The sequence below is a fragment of the Magnolia sinica genome, chromosome 1 (assembly GCF_029962835.1).
Source record: "Magnolia sinica isolate HGM2019 chromosome 1, MsV1, whole genome shotgun sequence".
Taxonomy (NCBI): Eukaryota; Viridiplantae; Streptophyta; class Magnoliopsida; order Magnoliales; family Magnoliaceae; genus Magnolia; species Magnolia sinica.
In genome coordinates, this window is record NC_080573.1 from 124,268,233 (window position 1) to 124,290,633 (window position 22,401).

At 39.9% G+C, this 22,401-nt stretch overlaps 1 protein-coding gene across 4 annotated transcripts; it reads right to left on the bottom strand.

Moving 5' to 3' along the window:
* Positions 1–3,410: 3,410 nt before the first annotated feature.
* Positions 3,411–20,924, bottom strand: LOC131256811 (rhomboid-like protein 11, chloroplastic). Of its 4 annotated transcripts, none has more exons than XM_058257865.1 (9): positions 20,621–20,757; positions 11,474–11,536; positions 11,201–11,355; positions 10,357–10,481; positions 9,090–9,175; positions 8,866–8,906; positions 8,042–8,208; positions 7,896–7,958; positions 3,411–3,864 (listed from the first exon to the last, which is right to left on the bottom strand). In XM_058257865.1, the coding sequence occupies exons 3-9, from the start codon at positions 11,259–11,261 to the stop codon at positions 3,682–3,684; spliced, it is 726 nt and encodes a 241-aa protein (XP_058113848.1). In that variant the 5' UTR covers positions 11,262–11,355; positions 11,474–11,536; positions 20,621–20,757; the 3' UTR covers positions 3,411–3,681. The 4 variants fall into 4 exon arrangements, with proteins under 4 accessions (XP_058113848.1, XP_058113841.1, XP_058113858.1 ...); XM_058257858.1 differs by having other exon boundaries at positions 20,599–20,735; XM_058257875.1 differs by having other exon boundaries at positions 11,190–11,355; positions 20,599–20,735.
* Positions 20,925–22,401: the final 1,477 nt, after the last annotated feature.

Sequence of the window (22,401 nt, forward strand, 5' to 3'; positions counted from 1 at the left end):
CGTTTTTACATATCATTCCAGGACATGAGCCCAAAAATGAAACAAATATAATTTCAGGTGGACCACACCACAGGAAACAGTGGTTATTGGCCATTAAAAGCCTTTTGTGAGCCACAAAAGTTCTGGATCAAGCTGATATTTGTTTTTTTCCTTTAATCCAGGTCCCTGTGACCTGATCAATAGGTTGGATGGTCAACAAACATTACGGTGGAGACTAGGAAGTTTTTAATGGTAGTCTTTCAACGGTTACTCTTTCCTACTGTGTGGTTCACTTGAAATATTTGTCCTCTTCATTTTTGGTATCATGGCCTAAAATAACCTGAAAAAACGGATGTGCAGCATGGATATAAAGTATATACATCTATGTGGGCCCATAGTCAGGGCCCCCCACATCGACTGCGGCCGGCAGCTAAGTCGCGTTCCCCCCAGTAATCTCCATGTCCCAAAAACAGCCTGTTAAGAAAATCAGGTGAATTGCAGCACAGCGACCACTGGGGATTGGGACGCCATCATCAAAATCTTCTAGGCTGTGTGGGGCCCACCATTCTCTATACACAATCCAATCGACTCAAAAGATGAGTCCCACCCTAATCAATAGGCACTGAAAAAAAAAATAGTCCATTACAAAATAAGTGGGCCACCCCCAAGTGATTTTATTAGTTTTACGCCCAGTCCAGTTCTAGATAAGCCTGTTTTCTAGGCTCAAATTAGAACAAGAGGGGGCGGACATGATGGACAGATTGAATGTCAGGTAAAGATCACGGTGGGCCCCACACACCTCGTTGTATAGTAAGATTATTCTACAAACATCTTATTGCGCTAACTCATGATCAGATGAGAATAGTGAACATTTATTGCACACTAAAAAATTGAAGGATATTCAATGTTACTATTTCAATAAACAAGTGTCCATGAATCAGTTGTTAGGATTGTTGAACCGATATGATTTCGAGATTATGACTCAGTGACACTGGGTTCCACAAGATGAAGGAAGGTGTAAATCCAGCTGGATTTATGATGGAGTACTTTAGAATCTAATAATTTTAAATTAGTTGGATTATTAAGAAATATCTGGAGTGCATTTTTAATAACAATAGGACCAAAAATGATGAATTATTTAAGATTGCTAACAATACATTTTTCAACATGATCATTTTCAATACCTTGGGTTAATATTTTTATGAGGGGGGAGAAATTGAGGATGGTGTTATCCATAAAATTCAAGCCGAGGGGAGAAATGGAGATGTGCTTCTAAAAATTTATGCGACAGTGGTATAGCATTCAAATTGAAAAGAAAATTTTATAGGATAGTTATAAGGCCGGTCATATTTTAGGGAATGGAATGCTAGACAGTTAAGAGACTTTGGAGACGAGGAGAAGTACACTTAGATGGTTTGAAATGAGTGTAGCGGAATGAGGATGTTGAGATGGCTGAGTGAGAAATAGATTGAGTACTGCCCTTACCAGGACATAGATAGAGGGGGATAATCCTAATAGGGGCCTTGTGGGGCTTACTATAATGTACGTCCGTTCATACCGATCACTTTATAGCATGAGTGATCCTATTCACAAAGTCACACTGACCTGGACGAAGGGAAAACATATATATTAGCTTGAACCAAAACTTCTTTAGCCCTAAGAAATTTTCAATAATAGACGTTCAATCCCCTGGTGTGGTCCACTTGAGCCTTCAAACTACCTTCCTTTTAGGCTCTTGTCCTGAAATGATATGTCAAAATGAATGGACAACATGGATAAAACACATATATTATGGTGGGCCTCACAAAGCCCCTCTTGGACCTGTCTCTAGCTAGGTCCTGGTGGGGTAGTACTGGATCCACGTTAAGCTGAATGGTACGATTAAGAAGGTTTAAATTAGAAATGAATGTATTCGAGGGAACTTTAGAGTATAACTAGTAGGTGATAAAATAAGGAAAAGTAGACTTAGTTACGCCATGTGCAACCAATACGAAGAACTGTATCCATTAGGAGTAAGTTCAACTTGAAAGCTCTATAAGAACAAAGATAGTATGGTATACACGGCCCATACTTCGGTAATCTGAGCAGTTGGTCTATTGAGTCCAACCCTGGATGGACCATGGCTCAAAAATACAGAAAAGATTTGCAAGGTTGTATCTAGTGAAAGGTTTGGTCAGCCCACTCGCCACTATAAGACAGCCCACATACACACCAACCGCAATTGCCCATATGCTGCAACTGTCTAAGATCCAAGTCGTCCATCTGATGATTCTCATGGTGTTGATGCCCCTGCTCACGTATCATCCAGTCCACAGTGCTAGAAACATATTGATGGCTTATAAAAACTTGGCTAAAATTCTTTGGCTTACAACTGGTTTCGTAGATAGTAGCTGAACTGATTAGCCGACAGTCCCAGTTTTAAGTCGAGGGCATCTGCACAATGAGATCTGTCTAATGGATGGCTTAGATCTCACAAGCTTGGGGTGCTCCCTTGTAGACGTGTGGTTACAAGGCTCTTCTGAGAAATATTCTCCAAAGTTCCCTTTGAGAATATGGGATAAGTTCAAGGTCTTGATTACTGCCCTTTGGCTTGCTTTAGGAGGCTATCGTGTGACCAACAAATGTGACTGCAGCTGCGCCCATCCGTCAAGGTCCGTTAAGACTCACAAGACCCAACAATGGATCATTGATTTCTTAAGAACTCACCTATGGCTTTAATCTTACAGATCAGATGTTTATCAAGTTATTTTCCCAATAGGCCCAACACTGAAAATGTTTTACAAATGTTTTCAACTGTTAAAATTTTGATGGTATAGATCTAATGTGGTGGACCACTTTATCTGCACAAGTATTGGGTCAATTGCAAATATCCATGATAGTGGAAGAATTGGATTGATTTAGACATTGGGTCAATTGCAAATAACCATGATTTTCTTATAAACTTGAGAATATCTGAACGAGGATCCACAAGACTAAATATAAAATTGGATTTTTGCAATTTTGTATTTCCACCATGTTTTGGAATATCCCAACACCAAAAACCTTCAAATTCACTTCTTGGCCAAAAGGATTGGTTCAGCCTGACTTGTGGGGCATCCCATTTCCATGGTGGCGAACTTGGTGGACGGGTTAAATACCATATGCACACCACGGTGGGCCCGACAAGCAGCTGGTTGGACATCATTTTTTTCTTATATAATTGTGAACTAGCCTTCACAGATAAATGTAGTGTTTGCACACTGAAACCAGCATGAGAAGAATAAATAAAGAACAAAAACAATAAACACACTCATGCACTTCTCATGTGCTCCCCAAAAATGGACCTCAGGTGAATCTCCCAATGCCTTTCACCTGACTTAACCAATTTCATGGGCTGTTCTTAGGTTGATATAAGATATCATAAACGACATGAAAATGGTAGTCGAAACACATCCTACCAAATGATTTCCTTGATGATAGTCGTGCAGCCAGCTGCCTTCAAACCTTCGGACAGACATGCAGATTGCCTTTTCCTTTTGAGATAATTTCATAATACACTGATTAAAAAGAAAATTACAATTGGGTCTGAACAAGTTTTTTGAAAGATACCAGTTTTGGCGGGAACGTGAACTCTGATACTTCTATCCAGGCTTTTTTCCTTCCCCAATTCAATGAGTCGTGATCTAAAGGCGGAGAATGCAAACTCGAATATCAGGTTCTTCTTTAGGTCTTTGTTCCTGGCGTGTCCGAGTCTGAAGGTTGAGAAGGGATACTACTAATGAGCCATACAAGAGCCACACCAATCAGAGCACCAGAGAGATGTGCAATGTGATTAACATTCTGCAAGGAATATCCCCTGCCAAGAGCGCCTGACAGCCCTGCAGAAGCTTGTGCCTCTTCCATCACCTGATTTGCCCAAGATGCATAAGTAGATGGATCAACATACATTAAAGCAAGCATGAACTAAATTTCAATTTCTAATGCATGATGGCTTTCTCCATCAGAATAGAAATTCAATCAAAGGTATTTGATGAGATAAACGTCATTTCCCCATGTAATTTGGACATGGACATGTTGATGTCAAACCCAATGGCATTTCGCCTACATGTCCGTACAAATATTTGAATGATAATTTCTATCATTAAACTCATATTAGTTTACATGTAAAAATAATTCTAAAAATAAATAATAATTATAACAAACATACGGAACCAATTTTATATACAGAACATCTCAAAACACAACTAGTTGGACAAGTATCACCATGTGAAGTTTGACAGATCCAACTTGTTCAATGTGAAGAACTCAGGCAAAATCAGGCCGAACCAGTCATCATGTGAGCCACATCATACAAAACAATGGACAGTTGTCAATTATATCCAAAACACACATCTGACCCACCTAATGATTTGACTGGCCTGACTTTTGAGCTTGGTGATCTTCATGATGGGCCAACACCAACCTTTGGATGGGTTGGATGTTATCCAAACATGACAGGTAGCTAAACATGTGCTTGTTGGATGATAAAATTACCATCCAATTGCATATTGGTCCTCTCTATATATAAGATAATTAAACATAAACGGAAGTTTCTTAGATGGTCCTCCTTTAACACAAAAAAAAAAAAGTGCGTGAGGGAGCAAAAAAGAAAAGGAAAAACTCAGATGTTCTTGTTACACATCATTTCAAACTAGTGACATTCCACTTACCCAGCATAGTAGACGTAGACCAATCATATGAGTTGGCAGTGACAGAGAGCATATATATCAACATTGCAGCAAAACAGCCTCAGAGGCACATATGCAGTTCGTGATTGCTAGTACAGCAATTTAGTCAATGTACCAAGGTTTCTTCTTCTTTCTTGAAAACAATTGCAATCAGACAATGCCGGCAGTCCACAGGAAAGAAAGAAAGAAAGAGAACTTTATTTACCTTTTTTTTGGTATTATTTATAGAGGGCTGGTTGAGTTGTCTACAAGAACTATATTTTTCACCTTCTATGTTCTATCGCCCTCGATTGGCTGCTGAGATAAGGAGGCCTACATGAAACATGGAGGATCCTATTACTTCTCAGGAGGATCCTATCATGTACTATTCGTGTGAACCTCTACCATGGGCAGTTCGCAAAGCCCGGTTAGATGACAAAGGTTGTTGTCTGGTGGGCAGAAGAACACAGAACTTCTGTCTATCTAAATTTAAAAAGCCAACCTCAAATTGCTAGCAGAAAAGCTAAGATGATGATGATGAAGGAATATTATTCATGCAAACCTATTTATCTAGGAAATCTTATACTGCTACACTGACGCAGGAATTGCGTGAAACAACGAAGAAGAAGATCACAATCTTCCTCAAGTAGTCAAAACCTTGAATCCACAAGATAAGTTCTTCAATCCACAAGAAATAAGAGAGAAATTTTATTGAATAACAATTCTAAGATTTCTCAGCTACATCACTTAAATAGATGACAAAAACCCTAATTTGATTAAAAGTTACCCAAAATAGCAAAATGTCCCCCAAAAGGTTAATTTTGCCAAAAATAGAAACGTCAATAAGCTTTACCAGAACATTCCCGACATTATTACAAGCAACTTCTAAAAAGATGAAAATTCTATAACTCAAAAAATAGGGCGATACGGCGATAATGGAAATTACAAAAAATAGTAAAGTTTTCCTAAAATCTCAATTTTGACCTCAAGATGAGCTTCTCTCGCGAAACAGACGTCCGCAACTGGCGTAGCAGGTCGGTTGATCCCAAATCTACCGCTACATAAAGATCGATAGATAGTGCGTTTCATGATAATGCCCAGATCAAAAGATACGGCTCTTTTATGGTCAAAACTTCGAGCAACAACTCCATATCTGGAATGAATTTCTTCAAACGGGACATGCCTGGGACCCAGTTACGTCATCCCTACATAGGGCTAGGTTTGATTCTGATGGACTACTTCCTCTTTCGTTTAGCTTGTTTTGGTCCAACTGTACTAAGAATGCATTTGCGACATGTTCTATATCATGCAAGTGAATCTTTATATTCATGTAACATCCCCCATGATCTTGTCTAACCGAATGTGTCAATTTTTTTCAAGGTGACCTTGTCTAACACCATGTGTCCATGGATGACACTTACATGTGTCATGCGTCCATGACTAAGTTACATAGCTCTCTATGTCCCTCCTTAAATGGTTACTGTCATTCTACAAAGAATCCTTTTTAGCTCTCTCATCATACCCAGATATTATTGAATGTTTGTAAACACACATGCACACGCAAACAAAACAAAACAAAGCAAGCAAAAGAAAGGAAAAAAGAAAAAAAGAAAAAAGAAGAAAGAAGAAAAGAAACAGAGATGCCAAATATGGTCTAGGTTAAATCAGTCCTGGCAAAAGAAAGTACAGCAACCCCCTAATTATATCTTAATAAAATGTATAGCTTCTCTAAGGAACTCTTGAGATAACCACTACAAGGGTTGCTTCTGCAATATATGCGACAACCAAAATTCCAAAACCTTAGGCCCCATTTGGTAGATGCCTAAAAATGAGTTGAACTCATTTTAGTTAACAGGCCTTGTGTATAAGAGATCTTGATCTCTAATACATATTACTGTTAACTGAAATGAGATCTACTCATTTTTAGGTGTCTACCAAGCAGGACCTTAGATTTTTAGGTAGTATATTGGTTCTTGTTTTCTAATTAACATAATTTGAAGCACTGTACTATAAATATGGATGCAGATTTAATAAATTTGCAGATTTCTCTCTCTCTCTCTCTCTCTCTCTCTCTCTCTCTCTCTCTCTCTCTCTCTCTCTCTCTATAAAGCCTCAGTAAAATCATTTATTAGGAGAGGGGTTGCTCCATCTCTACTCTTTTTCAAAACAGACTTTCTATTTGTGAGCCACATTTTCTTTCAAGTGCACCGAGGTAGGATAATAAGAGTTTTGCCAAATCAACATGCACTTCTAAATGTGGATACGAGTGCCAAACTAGCACAAATGCGTAGCATCTGAGCCATGCATCAGGTGAGACCAGCGGCAAATGGTCTGGTGACGCAGGGATGGACATGATGAGGTTGAGCACCGTCTTCCTCAGGGGATGATTACTCCGAATCCACGGAGCTTCTCTGGACTCCTCACAGAGATTCCTCGAATCCACGAGGAGAGATAGAAAATAGAAATAAATTGATTGATAATATATATATATATATATATATAAACGAGTTTACAATCCCTTAAATAGTGATATGAACCCTAGGAAGAAGTTTCAAAATCAAACTCCAACTCAAACTCTCTAAAATCGTGACTTACTATAAATAGTAAACTTACTATTTATAGACGGTCATGATTTCCACTAGACTTCATGATTTTCAGCCAAAAATAGTAAGTGTCCTATTTGGCTTAACCATGTTATTCTCCTAATTTTTCTAAGCACTTTTCATGTTGGACACAACTCCTAAAACTCAATGGATCAAAAGTTATGATTGAACTAAAACTTGCTATAAATAGTAAAAACGGAAATAAAATGGATTTTCGACTGTTGAATAACTCATTCTGGTTTGCGAGGTATGCTTGTTTTAAGGTTCTGATGGTGTGGATCACTTCCGCCTCCGATCGGGCCTTCTCTGGTCCATCTTGGCCATGAAATTGTCCACGACCTGCTCTACATCATCCGGTGACATTGACTATTTCCCTTTTCCATGCGTGGTCCACCTCATGAGTGGACCAAACAGATCTTTAGGGCCAGGTCACTAACATGGTGGGTCTCATGACTCTCACCCAATGCATCGTTTAGATGTCACACATGCGTGCTAAGTTGGCACGCGTCCATGTGTAGAGGTGTACGTAGCCTACTAGTCTTAGAAAAGCTCCAGTTATAAACATGTAATAAAAGAAATTTTACTGTTCTTGATTCCCCTTTTCTCTAACAGAAATGACACCACCTACCTTCTGAATGACAAACTGGCCCAGTATAAGAACTTCGAGGATCTTCCTCCAGTCCCAACGCATCTGCAAAAAAGCATTACAGTGAGTTGAAATTCATCTTGACCATTTCTCATGACGAAGTTAATTCAACAGCAAGACTACCCTACCTTGACAAGCACACTGATTGCAAAGAGTCCAAAGACAGCGCCAGAAGCTCCAACCGAAACCGCATTTCTTGGAAGAACCAACCATGAGACCAGGTTCGCTCCGGCACCCGTAAGAATGTAGGAGATCCACAACCCAAGACTTCCTTCCTCCTCTTCAACAAGTTTTCCTGTTGGGAAAGAAAATAAATGTTCTAGAATCTGTAGAACCCAATAAAGAAGAAAGAAGAAAGAAAAGACTGATGGAGAATCCATTCGATAAACCAGGAGGTGCGCTCCAGTGGTACTGGTAGCACCGTAAGCTTATGATGGTACTGGACAGATGTGGGGTCCACGTGCCGGACATGGGACATCCAACCTGTCATCAGATGTGTGAGCTCATGTTACCCCCTGTTATAAAAAATAAGCTCAATCCAACATTCAGGTGGGCAGAGCACAGGGATCAATATGGCAGGAAATGCCCATTCTCGATTTGCAACGGGGCACGTGAATAGAAAAATAGCCTGATGTTTGGCCTGACCATTCATCCAGGGCAGATGAAGGGACTGAACGGCTTCGGTTGCAAATACACAAGATGGTGGGCCCCTTATCCAAACCAACAGTTAGCGTCCACTATCAACTTGTTCCCTGTGGTGTGGCCCACCTGAGTTGTGCATTGGATGGATTTTTGGGTACCAGGGGTAACATGAGGTCACATATCTGATGGACAGGTTGAATGTACTGAATACATCATGTGGGCCCCACTTTTGTCCTGTACCATCGTAGCTCGCGGTGTTCATACCACCAGAGTGCGCCTCAAAAACCAAAGAGAGGAAAGAAACTCCTACCAAAAATATACAAGAAGAATAGGTTGCTTGAAAGATGGTTCCTGTAAAGGTTTATTGGCAAGAAAGTAAATCCTACAGTAAAAAATTTAAGAAAATAGTGTCTTTTAGCAGGAAGATAACAGAATTCCAATAGGATCACTTAATCTGTTCCAACACAGTCATTTTAAGATGGCAAGTGCGTGAACATAGCAATTTCATATGGCTGACCAGGAAAGAGGCCTCACCAGCTAGCATGACAAAATGTTGCAGTCACGAACTGGTACCAAGCAGGCAAGGAGTGATATAAATACAGCATTTTGATCTCTCGAATCTGGAAAGAAGAACGAGTTTATGCTAGGCTTTGCTATCGATAATAAACACTACCATGTCGAGGAGTAGATAAACACTAGCATCTATAGGAGTAGATAAACACTAGCATCTAACAAACATGCATTTCAAGCTGTCAATCATAAACACTAGCATCTATAGGAGTAGATAAACCTCAATTCAATGGTGATTATTTTCCTACTAAGAAACACGCATTTCATTGTCTGAGGGGACTCAGGATTCATCTTGCCAAGTGGCTAAACCAAGTCCTCAGTCCTCACACACCAAAACATTCAAAACTATCATTGTCATTGTGTAAGCCATATCCAAATTAATTGGGGTCGGCTACATGAATCCCATTTCATTTGGATGCATAACGGAAGTTAAAAGGCATAAGTTTGACGCCGGCTGCCAACCTGATGCAACCCTCCTTTATCCAGGCTGGGGAATGGCACTGAGAGCACAAACTATCACATAGGTTGATTACAATCAAGCGCCATCTAATCTATTACATAGGTTGATAACAACCAACAAGTTGATTACAATTCACGAGTTAAAAAACTATGATTTTAATACAACTCCAAAGAGACTACTGTAGCTACAAATATAGCACATTTTTCATTCCACAAGGGTGTGTTTGGTTACGGCAAAGATCATGAAATTTCATGATTAATTAGTCTTATTTGGTGTGAAATATCATGAAATTTCGTGATATTTGGTGCAACTAAATGCACCCTAAACCGAATATAAAAACTCAAACTTAGGGTGCATTTGGTTGCACCAAATATCATAAAATCTCATGATTCTATGTACCCTTAACTCAGAAAGAAACCCGGTTGGGGTCCCTGGTCAATTTGGAATTCGGTTGAACAAATTGAACCTTTTAGAGTTTAAAGAGCTTAAGTAGAAGTGTACAATTGAGTATTTAAAACTCTGTTATGTGAGTATTCAATAAAGTTTAACTAGTTTTTTGAGTACCCAATCAAATTAATGGGTTTTATACAAAACAAGAAGTCCCCTCGATTTCTGATTCTTGATCAATTTAAATAAGCTCTGATACTTTTTAAGTACTAAGTCAAGGGGTTCCCAATACCAAAATAGAAACCACAATCAGATCACATGCCAAAAGGTATCAACTTCACCAATCACCTAAAGAGATGAAAAACAGGGAAAAAATGGTAATACCAGAAACCAGTGATCTGCCACGTAAACACCAAGGTTAAGAAGTATAATCCAGAATATCCCATTCACTTGTCTCTGTGATACCCGTTTCTCTTCAGGTCTCCCAAGCTCCAGCTGAGATGTCATATCTAATAAAACCATGTTCAGGTGCTTTAAACTAACAGTCGAATACACCTGCTAAGATAGCCGGAAACTAAAAGAATATAGGAAAAATTTTCATGCATCTGAAGTTAATGAAGTGATGAAATTCTTAAACTATAATTTTCTAGTATATGTCACTACTAACAAATAAACTGAAAAAGATCATTACAAAACTGTGAATAGACTCCTTAAATTGGCAAAGTACATGTGGAAAGCATAACTGATTTCAACAGCCCCATGCAGTCGTGCACCTTGCTTTTATTTTATTTTATTTTTTATTTTTTATTTTTAAGGATGACAGATTTATTAAGAAGGCAGCAAAAGCTACAAAGAATACAAACAGAAAAGAAAAACTAAAACGCCCAAAACAGTGAGAAGAGAGACAAAATCCCTGGAGCTTAAAGTGCACAGCCCCCCAAGCAAAAACCAAGGATCTAGCCTTAAGAAACACTCCCTTTGCAGTCGTGCATCTTGATATGATGAAAAACAAAAACCTAAGAAATCAAATAATTCCATTCCTTCCATAGTCTCCAAGGGTTAGTTACACACAAGTCATCCAAACACTGCAGAGGTCCTTGTTGGAAAATTACACTCCAAGATCTCAGATAAGTTCATGCACAAAGAAACCTAGAGTGGAAGAAAAAAAGAAAAGAAAAAGAGAAGACCCAGAGCCCTCAAGTGAAAGGACATCGTACAAGAAGGTCACCTATTGTCTCTTGTATAGAACACCAAATTAACACATCTTTCTTCAGAACCCTGTGAAGCATGGGATATCTGTCACCAAAATACCTTCCAGATCCTTTTGAAACAGTCTCTTACACTGGCTCCCTCTAATCAAATCTCACTACTCAAACCTCACTACTCAAACCAAATATCCTTCCAAAACCCATCAACATTAAATTCTGGGTTAATTGCAGCTAATTCCCCTCAGAGATATTACAATTATACTTACCTCCCTGCCTTTCAAAAAAAAGTATACCTACCTCTCTTGTGTTTTGGGTTACTGCATGTACCTCCCCTCCGTAGGAGACTCCAGATGAATCTGTACCAAATGACAAAAATACCCTCATTTGAATTTGTTTTGCCTGCATGGAGCCCACCGGTATGTATAAACAGCATCCAACCCATCCAACAAGGTCACTCCACCATAAAAATTGGACGCCCACAAAATTACACTAATCAAATCATTATGTGGGGTGGAGCACACCATAGAAAACAATGGAAACCATCCAAAAACCTCCAAATTCACGTGGTGGGCCACCTGATGGTTGGAACAGCCTGATGTTTGGGGTGTCCCATTTTCATGGTGGAGTTATAATGCTGAACAGGTTGGAGACACTGTCACACACACACTATGGTCGGCCGACACATCTACTAGTTGCATACGAGATAGGGGTAAAACAATCAGTTGTTGAAAGATAACATTGCTAATAGACAGTGTCTCCTTGTATGGTAGAATCTGAAATGGATCTTTGAAATAGAGGGGAGGTATATGTAATAATCCAAAATAGAGGAGAGGCAAGTATATATGTCATATAACTGATAGAAGGTAGGTGCAAATTTTCAACTGTTTAGGCCATGTTTGGCAGCACTATCGAATTGAATTGAAATAGTTATTTTGATAGATTGGAAATGATCATAACGTGACTACCTTGGTTCCCACCTAGGCTCCAAATTCCAACCACAAAACTTCTTGGTTGGACTTCAAAGGAAGGTAATTATGCAACTGATATTTGAGGGCGGTTGCATCACGAGTCACTATTAATACTGGCAACCAAATATCTACCATTCAAAACAATCATGTAACAGAATCTACACCCTATTGGATATTGTGAAATAGTTTATGAAAACTCAAAAAACACATTTGGGTAACTAACATATATAAACAGATTTGATTTTTGATTTTTTATTAACAATTGACATGAAATTTCAATGCAACTAAATGGCGACACAAGTTGGTTGATCTAAGATCTTCCCAACCCAACAGCTCAGATTGTCTTAATTGATGATCTACAACAAATAAACAGTCTGATGATCAATTGAATGGGATCACCAATAAATTTGCATTGTAGGACCATGGGATCAAGCATATGGTCATCAATTTCATAGGGTTTATTTATTTCATTAGTCTTTGGTTAATAAATTCTCTTTTGTATTTTCATCACTTTCTTGGTGGGCCATTTTTTAGGCAGCAAACGACGTTCGAATGACATTAAATTGGTCCCATTTGATAGTTTATTGAGCAAGCTTTCAAATGATCCCAAGATCATGCAATTCTAAGGCTGCCTAAGTGAATTATAACCCATTTACATAAGATCCATATGGTAGTGACAGATTTAGGGTCAGTTTGGCAATTTTCTATTTTTAAGGCTTCTCAGCCTTCTCTACTTGGTTTAAGTCTATATAAGGCTATGATATGAAGTAGTAGGAGATTATTATTATGATTATGGAATATAAAAAAATTCAGTTTTCAGCTTTCTTTCTTTGTTTCTATTCGGTAGAAGATTTGGAGAGGGGGTTTATCGCGGTCTCTAGCATTTGGATAGAGGATTATAGGGTTCTTTACTTCAATCTCTTTCTTCTTTTCTTTAATATATTTGCATCCTCTTTCGAGGCTTTCTTTAAATCTGAATTTTCATGAATTGTGATTGGATCTAACCAATTCTTCTTCTTCTTCTTCTTCTTTTGTGAGAAACTGCTTCACACTAAGGGGCTGTTTTGGATGCCTGTAAGTTTTGTAAAACGTAAGAAAGTAACAGAACTTTGTTACAAGTGTTTCAGAACTCTCTCTCTCTCTCTCTCTCTCTCTCTCTCTCTCTCTCTCTCTCTCCCTCCCTCCCTCCCTCCCTCCCTCCCTCTCTCTCTCTCTCTCTCTCTCTCTCTCTCTCTCTCTCTCTCGCTCCTTTTTTCTCTTCGAATTAAAAACAGACACGGACTGCTGTCGCATGAACTTCCTACGACAAGAAGCTAGGTGGGGCCACCATGACGTTTGTGAGAAATCCACCCTGTCCATCCATTTTTTGAGATCATGTTAGGACATGTGCTCAAAAATGAGGTAGATCCAAAACTCAAGTGGGCCACACGACAGGAAGAAAGTGGATAGGGAAATGCCTACTGCTGAAACCTCCTGGGGGTCCATCGTGATATTCATATGCAGACATACCATTCAAAAGGTCATTCCTACTATGATGAACTGAAAACAAATAAATATTAGCCTAATTCAAAACTTTTGTGGCCCCATGAATGTTTCAACGGTGGATGTTCAATCCTCATTGTTTCTTATTGTGCAACCCACTTGAGTTTTAGATCCGGATAATTTTTGGGCCTATGTCCTAACATGTTTTGGAAAAATGGATGGACGGGGTGGATTCTCACAAACATCATGATGGGCCCCACCTAGCTTCTTGTCACAAGCAATCCGTGTCCAATGAGGACGAGGTGGCCCGATTTGGTGAGGTCGGGACAATGGGGCCCACCGTCATCTGTTGTATGCTTGATCCATGCTGTCCATCAGTTTTGCCAGCTGATTTTAGGGCTTGCGCCCAAAAATCATAACGGTCCACTCATCATATGGCCCATAGTGTCTGAAACATATTGGACCAATTTTTCTTGGTTGCCAATTTTACGGATATTAGGACGGTACACTCATCATATGACCCACAGTGTCCAAAACATATTGGAACACTTTTTCTTCATTGCTAGATCTTCAGATTTGTTTGAGATATAGCTCTTACGTTTTTTTTTTTTAAAAAAAAAATGGATGGATCATATGCTGACTGGACCTACTTTTTTGTAAGTTATCTTGACTGTCCATATTAATGACCATTGATCAAATGGTTCGTATTTGTTAGATGGGAAGTGATGCTTGCATGATAGCGCATTTTGAAATGTGTGTTGAACATAAAGAACAGTCTTTTTTTTTTTGGTTAGCTTGTTAGTACACCCCACTGTCAGTTCACACTTCACTGTTAGCCACCCCCACTAGGGAATCGATACCAAGACCTCAGTTTTGAAACGAGGTATCCTTCACTCAGTCTACCACTTGAGCTATGGATCAGGGTGCACATAAAGAACAGTCTAAAACAATGGTTTGGGACTGTTTAAGTGTTCCAATGCAACTAGGAGGGCTATAACTTATAGTGCTCTAGTTCCTTTAATTATGGGTTCCACCATTTTCTTTTTGCATTGGATGGATGTTATGCATAAGTGACAAAAGTTAGCAGGCTGCTGGTTGTAGGTCATCAATTCTCTAATTGATGCATTTGCTTCTCTCTCTAATCATCTTGAATACGTGGGTCCACTTTTAATGGCCCACTTGATGATTAGTTTAGCCAAAGAATAAGCTCAATTATTCATCTAGATGGGCTTAACAAAATAGCATCCTTTGTCCCAAGCTTTCTTATGTGTCAATCCAATTTTAGAATGATTCCCTACTCCAGGCTTCACTTGGTGTGAATATACAACTTCTTACTTGTTACTTGGTGTGAATATACAGGTTACCCAAACACAAAAACCAACATACTTGTGTAAGTTCTTTTTTTTGTTTGTTAGCTTGTTAGTACACCCCACTGTGAGTTCACACTTCACTGTTAGCCACCCCCAGTAGGGATCGATACCAAGACCTCAATGTTGAAACGAGGTATCTTTCACTCAGTCTACCACTTGAGCTATGGATCAGGGTGTACATACTTGTGTAAGTTACTTGCAGCTTACATTCACTACAACTTACTTTCACATTTAAGTAACTTACCTGTAACTTACTTGCAGCTTTAAAAACTTACAAGCATCCAAACATGCCTAAAGCAAGCAAGCTAAAGAAACTTTTTTTTTTTTGAAAGGTTAAAGTAAAGAAACATTTGAGGAAACCAAAACACATATTTGTAATTTTTTTTCCAAAAATCGATGTAAAGTTTGAACTTCCATAAATGTAATTGTATCCAATCAAATGGATTTTTTTTTATAGAAAAATTCTTCAAAGCAAAGAACACTAATAAAAAAGAGAGTCATTTAAGCAAGCCAACACATTTACACAAATTCGATTTTTTCAACAATTGTCATAAGAGATGAATTTCCATGAAAGCAATTGGATCTAATAAAATGAATTTTGCAAAAGATGCTTTGAATTGAAGAAAACACAAAAACCCCATTCGAGAAAACCACCAAATATATATGATTGTTGAAATTGGTGCCTTCAATCTGTGCTGAAACAGGGGAGTTCGATCGATCAACTCTAGCCTCGATTAATCGAGAAAATCCTGAATTTCCCAATTAACTCTATGCACAATTTTGGACATGTTCGATCGATCAAACATGGAGGCTCGATCTATCGAGATAATTCCCAAAAAACAAGTTAGCTTTCTGGACACTTTTGAGCATGTTCAATTGATCGAACATTGTGGGATTAATTGATCGAATGATCGTTGATCAATGCAGATTGATTGATGGTTAGATCGACGATGCGCGTAGTTTCTGCGTAAGTGCACAATTTTGTTTCTAATTCCGGATCCGGGGTTATATAAATAGGTATAACACGAGATTAGGGTATTGGGAACTTATTCTAAAGAAAAGCTAGGGTTTTGAGAATGGTTTTCGCATCTGTAAGTTGATCTCATCTATTGTAATTCGTTTTCATAGTGGATTGCTTGTCACTTTGTACCATGGCTTTTTCCCACAGCGGTTTTTCCACGTAAATTCGTGTGTTCTCTATGGTTACTTTGTTTGTGTTTTCCTATTGTTTGGGTGATTCAACTCCAAGGTTGCTTCGACGCCCCCCAACAAGTGGTATCAGAGAGTATGTTGCGGATTCAGTGAGAATCCAAAACAAGATGATGAATGGATCGAACGTGAAGTATGAGACAGAGAAGTTCACCAGGAAAAATAATTTTGAACTATGAAAGGTGAAGATAAGAGGCCTTCTAGTTCAGCAAGGACTGCAGCACGCACTCCTTGGGAAAGCGAAGCATCCGAAATCTGTGAATGAAGAGGAATGGGAAGAACTTGATCAGAGGACGATTATCTCGATCCAATTATGTTTGGTTGATGACGTCCTTTATAATGTCATTGATTAGACAAAACATAGTAAGAGAATGTTGGATTATGTGCACTCTGCCGTATGGGGGTCGTCGCCCGTTGTTTTTAGAGAAGGGTCATCATTATTCATAACATTTATTAACGACTTCTCTATAAAGGTGTGGGTTTATTTTATGAAGAATAAATCTAATATTTTCGCCACCTTTAAGATGTGAAAGGCAATGGTGGAAAAGCAGACAGGGCGGAAGGTGAAAGTTTTGAGGACAAACAATGGCGAAGAATTTACTTCAAAGGAATTCAATCAGTTTTGTAAGGATGATGGGATTGTGAGGCACAACACGGTCAGACATACACCAGTGCAGAATGGTGCTGCGGAATGTATGAATCAACCTCTTTTAAAAAGAACCCGAAGTATGTTGAGAAATGTTGCATTGGGCAATGACCTATAGGCTGAGGCCATTAACACGGCTTGTTATTTGGTGAATTGGTCCATGTCTATAACCATTGAATGCAAAATTCCTTAAGAAGTATGAAGTGGTTAGGAAGTAAACTACTCAGGGCTGCGTGTATTTGATTGTAATGCTTACTCTCATGTACCGTCTATTGAGAGAGATAAACTAGACCAAAGGATGAAGAAGTGTATCTTTGTTGGCTATAGTAATGGTGTGAAGGGATATAGGCTGTATGACCGAGCAACATGGAAAATCATAATGAGCCGGGACGTCAAGTTTGATGAGAAATCCTTATTCCGTAAGGATGAACACAAGGAAACGGAAAAACCAGTGGTGATTGATGTCGAAATAGATGAGGGCGAAACACTTTAAGAAGCCGAGCCGCAGGAAGAGGTATAGGAGCAGGTGAAGCCGCCACCTTTCATGAGAAATCCACCGTGGGATTGCAGCTCAAAATACAGAGATGATTCAAATGTTGCATTCACCCTCATTACAGATGAGGGGGATCCGTCTACTTTTCAGGAGGCTCTTGATGATGTAGATATAGAAAAGTGGATGGCAGCAATGTATGATGAGATGAATTCTTTGTACAAGAATGAGACATGGGAGCTGGTGGAGCTTCTCATTGGGCGTAAAGCGATCAGTTGCAAGTGGATTTATTGGAAGAAACATGATAGATACAAGGCCAGATTGGTAGTAAAGGGTTATGCGCAGAAGGAAGATGTCGACTTCAGAGAGATTTTCACGCTTGTGGCCAAGCAGGTATTTATCATATTTGTGTTAGCATTGGTTGTCGAATACAATCTTGAGCTGGAAGAGCTAGATGTTAAGACTACTTTCCTACATGGGGAATTAAAAGAGCAAATCTATATAAAGCAACTATAAGGGTTTGAAATACAAGGGTCAGAGAATGAGGTTTGCACGCTGAGGAGGTTGTTGTACAGCCTGAAAAAGTTGCTTAGGCAGTGGTACAAAAAGTTTAATTCTTTCATGTTGAGTCAGTGGTTTACTAGGAGCGAATTCGATCATTGTATATATTTTAGGGCACTAGGTGATGGAGAATTCATTATCCTGGTATTGCATATTGATGATATGCTTATCGCTAGCCAAAGTATGTCTGAGATCAACATATTGAAGGCTCAGTTATCAAGGACATTCGAGATGAAAGATATGGAGGCTACAAAGAGGATTCTCGGCATTGATATATACAAAGACAGGAAAAGGAGCAAGCTATAGTTGTCTCAGGAAGAGTATCTTGAGAATGTCATACTCAACTTTGGGATGGACAAGGCAAAACCGGTTAACAGTCATCACGCTACTTACTTTCAGCTTTCTTCATAACAATGTACAATTATAAATGAAGAAAAGTAGCGTATGTCTCGTGTACCCTACTCGAGCGCAGTTGGTAGTTTGATGTATGACATGGTCTGTAAGAGACAGAATATTTTACATGCAGTAGGTGTTGTGAGTAAATATATGTCAAACTCCGGCAAGCAACACTGATACAAGGTACAACAAACTACGTCTTAACATTCGAAAAATCAGAAGAGAAACTAGTAGGCTATGTAGATGCCGATTATGCTAAAAACGTGGACAATAGAAGGTCGACTTATGGGTACTCGTTTGTATTAGCAGGTAGAGCGATTAGTTGGATGTCAAAGTTTTAGTCTGTGGTTGCTCTTTCCACAACTGAAGCTGAGTATATGACGGTGATAGAAGCATTCGAGGAAGCAGCTTGGTTGAGCAGAATGATGAATGAGTTAGGGCTTCAGCAGGAAGCCGTGCCAGTGCACTATAACAGTGAGAGCACTATCAACATGGCGAAGAACTCAATGTAGCACTCCCGGACCAAGCACATTGATGTGCATCATCACTTTATCCAGCAGATGCTAGAAGACGGCGGTGTTACTCTTGAGAATATCCACATGAGTATGAATCTGACGGATATGCTTACAAAAGTGGTTCATGCAGAGAAGTTCATGTTTTGCTTGACTTCTCTGGGCTTGGCAAAGACAAAATGAAGACGGGGTGTGCACAAGAAGCGATGATGATAGCTATGATGGAAATTATTAGAGATGGAGGAAGCAGCTTGAAACAATAGAGCATGGAGATTGAGGCCACGGTGGAGATTGTTAAAATTGGTGCCTTCAATCTATGCTAAAACATGGGAGTTTGATCGATCGACTCTAGTATCGATTAGTTCTCTAGACACTTTTGAGCATGTTTGATTGATCTAACATTGTGGGATCGATCAATTGAAGGATCATCGATCGATCAATGGTTAGATCAACGGTGCACATAGTTTCTACGTAAGTTCGTGGTTTTGTTTCTAATTCCGGATCCAAGGTTATATAAACGGGTGTAACCCGGGATTAGGTGATGCAAGACAATTAACCACTTACTCTAAATCCATGGGTTCTGCCGAGGACCTAACCCTCCTCATGGGCCCCAAATCCATGGGTTTTGCCCCCTCATGGGCCCCAAATCTATGTGTTCCGCCTCACACGTGAAAATGTCCCGCATTAATCACCCTCGGTGAGAAGTTTTGAATACGAGACCTCCCACTCTGATACTAATTTGATGTAGGATAATTAACCACTTGCTCTAAAAGCTCGAACTGATAGAGCATGGCAAATCAATCGCTTTATCTCATAGCCCAAGCCCCAAATCCATGGATTTCGCCCTCTCGTGGGCTCCAAATCCATGGGTTCCGCCTCACACGAGTCACCCGCCTCACACGGGCCCCAAATTCATGGGTTACGTGGGTCACCCACCCCGAGTGTGCCCCTACATCCCACAGGCCACTCCACTCGAGCCCGATCTGAAAATGCTACCGGATTAATCATCTCCGATGAGGAGTCTCGAACACGAGACCTCCCGCTCTGATACCAATTTGATGCAAGACAATTAACCACTTGCTCTAAAAGCTCAAACTGATAAAGCATGGCGAATTAATTCATTTATCTCATAGCCCAAGGCCTCAAATTCATAGGTTAGGTCCTCGGCCGAACCCTCCTCCTTGGCCCCAAATCCATAGGTTCCGCCCTACATGAGCCACCCGCCTCACACGGCCCCCAAATCCATGGGGTTATGCAAGCCACCCATATCGAGTGTGCCCCTGCATCCCACAAGCCACCCCACTAAAACCCGGTGTGAAAATGCCCCCGCATTATTAGGGTATTGGGAACTTGTTCTAAAGAAGAGCTCGGGTTTTGAGAAGGATTTTCTTTGGGTTTTCACGTCTGTAAGTTGATCTCATCTCTTGTAATTCATTTTCATAGTGGATTGTTTGTCACTTTGTGCCGTGGTTTTTTCCCTCAAGTGTTTTTCCATATAAATTTGTGTGTTCTTTGTGGTTACTTTGTTTGTGTTTTCCTATTGTTTGTGTGATTCGACTCTGAGGTTGCTTCCACGCCCCTCAACATGATATTTGTTTATCTTTCGAAATTCGACATAGAATTTGAATTTCATTGAAAGTGAAAGAATCCCATCTATCTCTCTCTCTCTCAAAAAAAAAAAGAATGGATCCCATCAAATGAATTCTTCAAAAACAGCTTCCAATTTCAGCAAACTTACAAAACCCTTTCAGAAAATCCAAAAAGTCGAAAAAAAAAAAAAGCACCTGAGTTTTTCATCCTGCAAACGTGCCGAAATCGAGCCTTGGATAGAATCGTTTGCTGTCGGGCGAACCTTGTAGAAGAATCGGAAGGGCGGGAGAGGGCCCGAATCTCGACGCGAGGGGGATTCGAAGGGGAGCGCCACGTCAGCAGCAAGGGAATACGGGGGCTGTTGTAGGAGGTGTAGGGTTTGGTTGCAGCGCATGGCGGGAGAAATCGTACCTGCGCCATCTTCAAGCCTTCGGCCAAAATCCCCACAGCAACAATGACCTGCAGTTGGGTTTTGCAACTTCTGTTTCAAATTGTGGAGTTTCTGTTTGGTAGTTCGCGGGACTTCCAAGGTGGAACCCGCGAAATAGGGCTGTCAAATGGGGCATGGCAATGTTCTTTGGGCCCCACCATGATGTATGTTATATTCACCCCGTCCATACATTTTTAAGGAATTAGCCATTTGCAGATCCAAACATTAAACGGACTACACCACAGAAAACATTGGAGATTGAACATTTACCGTGGAAAACTTCTTTACAGAGCATTAGATCAAGCTGATACTTGTATTTTTCCTTCATCCACTTCCGTGTGAACTTATGAGCATGTTTGAGGAAAAATAAACATCATAATGGGCCTTAGGAAGGTTTCAACTGTGGATGTCATTATCCCCACTACAGTATGTGGTGTGTCCACTTGATTTTGAATATGCCTTATTTTTGGGCTCAAGCCCTCAAATGATCCGGCAAAATGGATGGATAACGTGTATAAAACACATACATCAACTCTTCCGTCAAATGGCTCTTGGCTGGCCCGTCTGGTTTTCAGGCCTAGTTTATCAATGAGGTCCTTACTTATACCTTGGTGGTAGGCTCGCGAGATTTTCAACATGGGTTCGAGTTTCGGGGTGAAATCCTACGGTGTGTGCGCCCGGGAAAAAAAGAAAAAGGAAAAAAAAATGTTTATTTTCGGGGGCAGGGCTTAGACTGTAGTGACTTGACCCTGTTAAAGAGAGAACGGATCGGCTACTCCCCCTACCACGGGAGCGGATTAGGTACTACCTCCGCCTGTTTGGAGCTGGGGACAGGCAGAGGCTCCGAAGGCCACTGAGGAGCTACCATGATGTATTAATTTTATCCACACCATCCATTCATTTTTCCATATCATTTTAGATCACGAAACTAAAAATATCTAATATATAATAATCAAATGGGCCACAAAGTGGGGATTAAATTCAAACCGTTGAAAATTTCTTAGGGACCAGAGAAGTTTTGATAATGATGATATTTGTTTTTTCACTTCATCCAGGTGTATAGGACCATATCAACAGGTTTGATAGAAAATAAACCACAGTGTGGACCCTAAGAAGGTTTCAATGGTGGGCCTCTTTAGCACCACTTCTTCCTGTGCTGTGGTCCATTTGAGCCTTGGATTTACCTTAATTTTGGACAAGTGACTTAAAATGATATGAAAAAAAAGGGATAAACTGTGTTGATAAAAGTCATACATCACAGAGGACCCTTAGTGGTCCTCTGAGCCTCCGCCTGTCCAAGATCCAAACAGGCAGGGGTAGTACCTAATCCGCGCCGCCCTGGCACCAGCTCCGTGGCTGGTGGTCAGTGCAATGTGGGCTCACCATGATGTATTTGTTTCGTCCATCTTTACATATCATTTTAGTGCTTGATCCAAAAAATGAGAGGGATATAAATCTCAGGAGGATTACACCACAGGTAAACAATAGTGTTTAGATATACACCATTAAAATCCTCCTAAGGTCCACTATATTGTTTATTTGACATCTAATCTGTTGATTAGGTTAT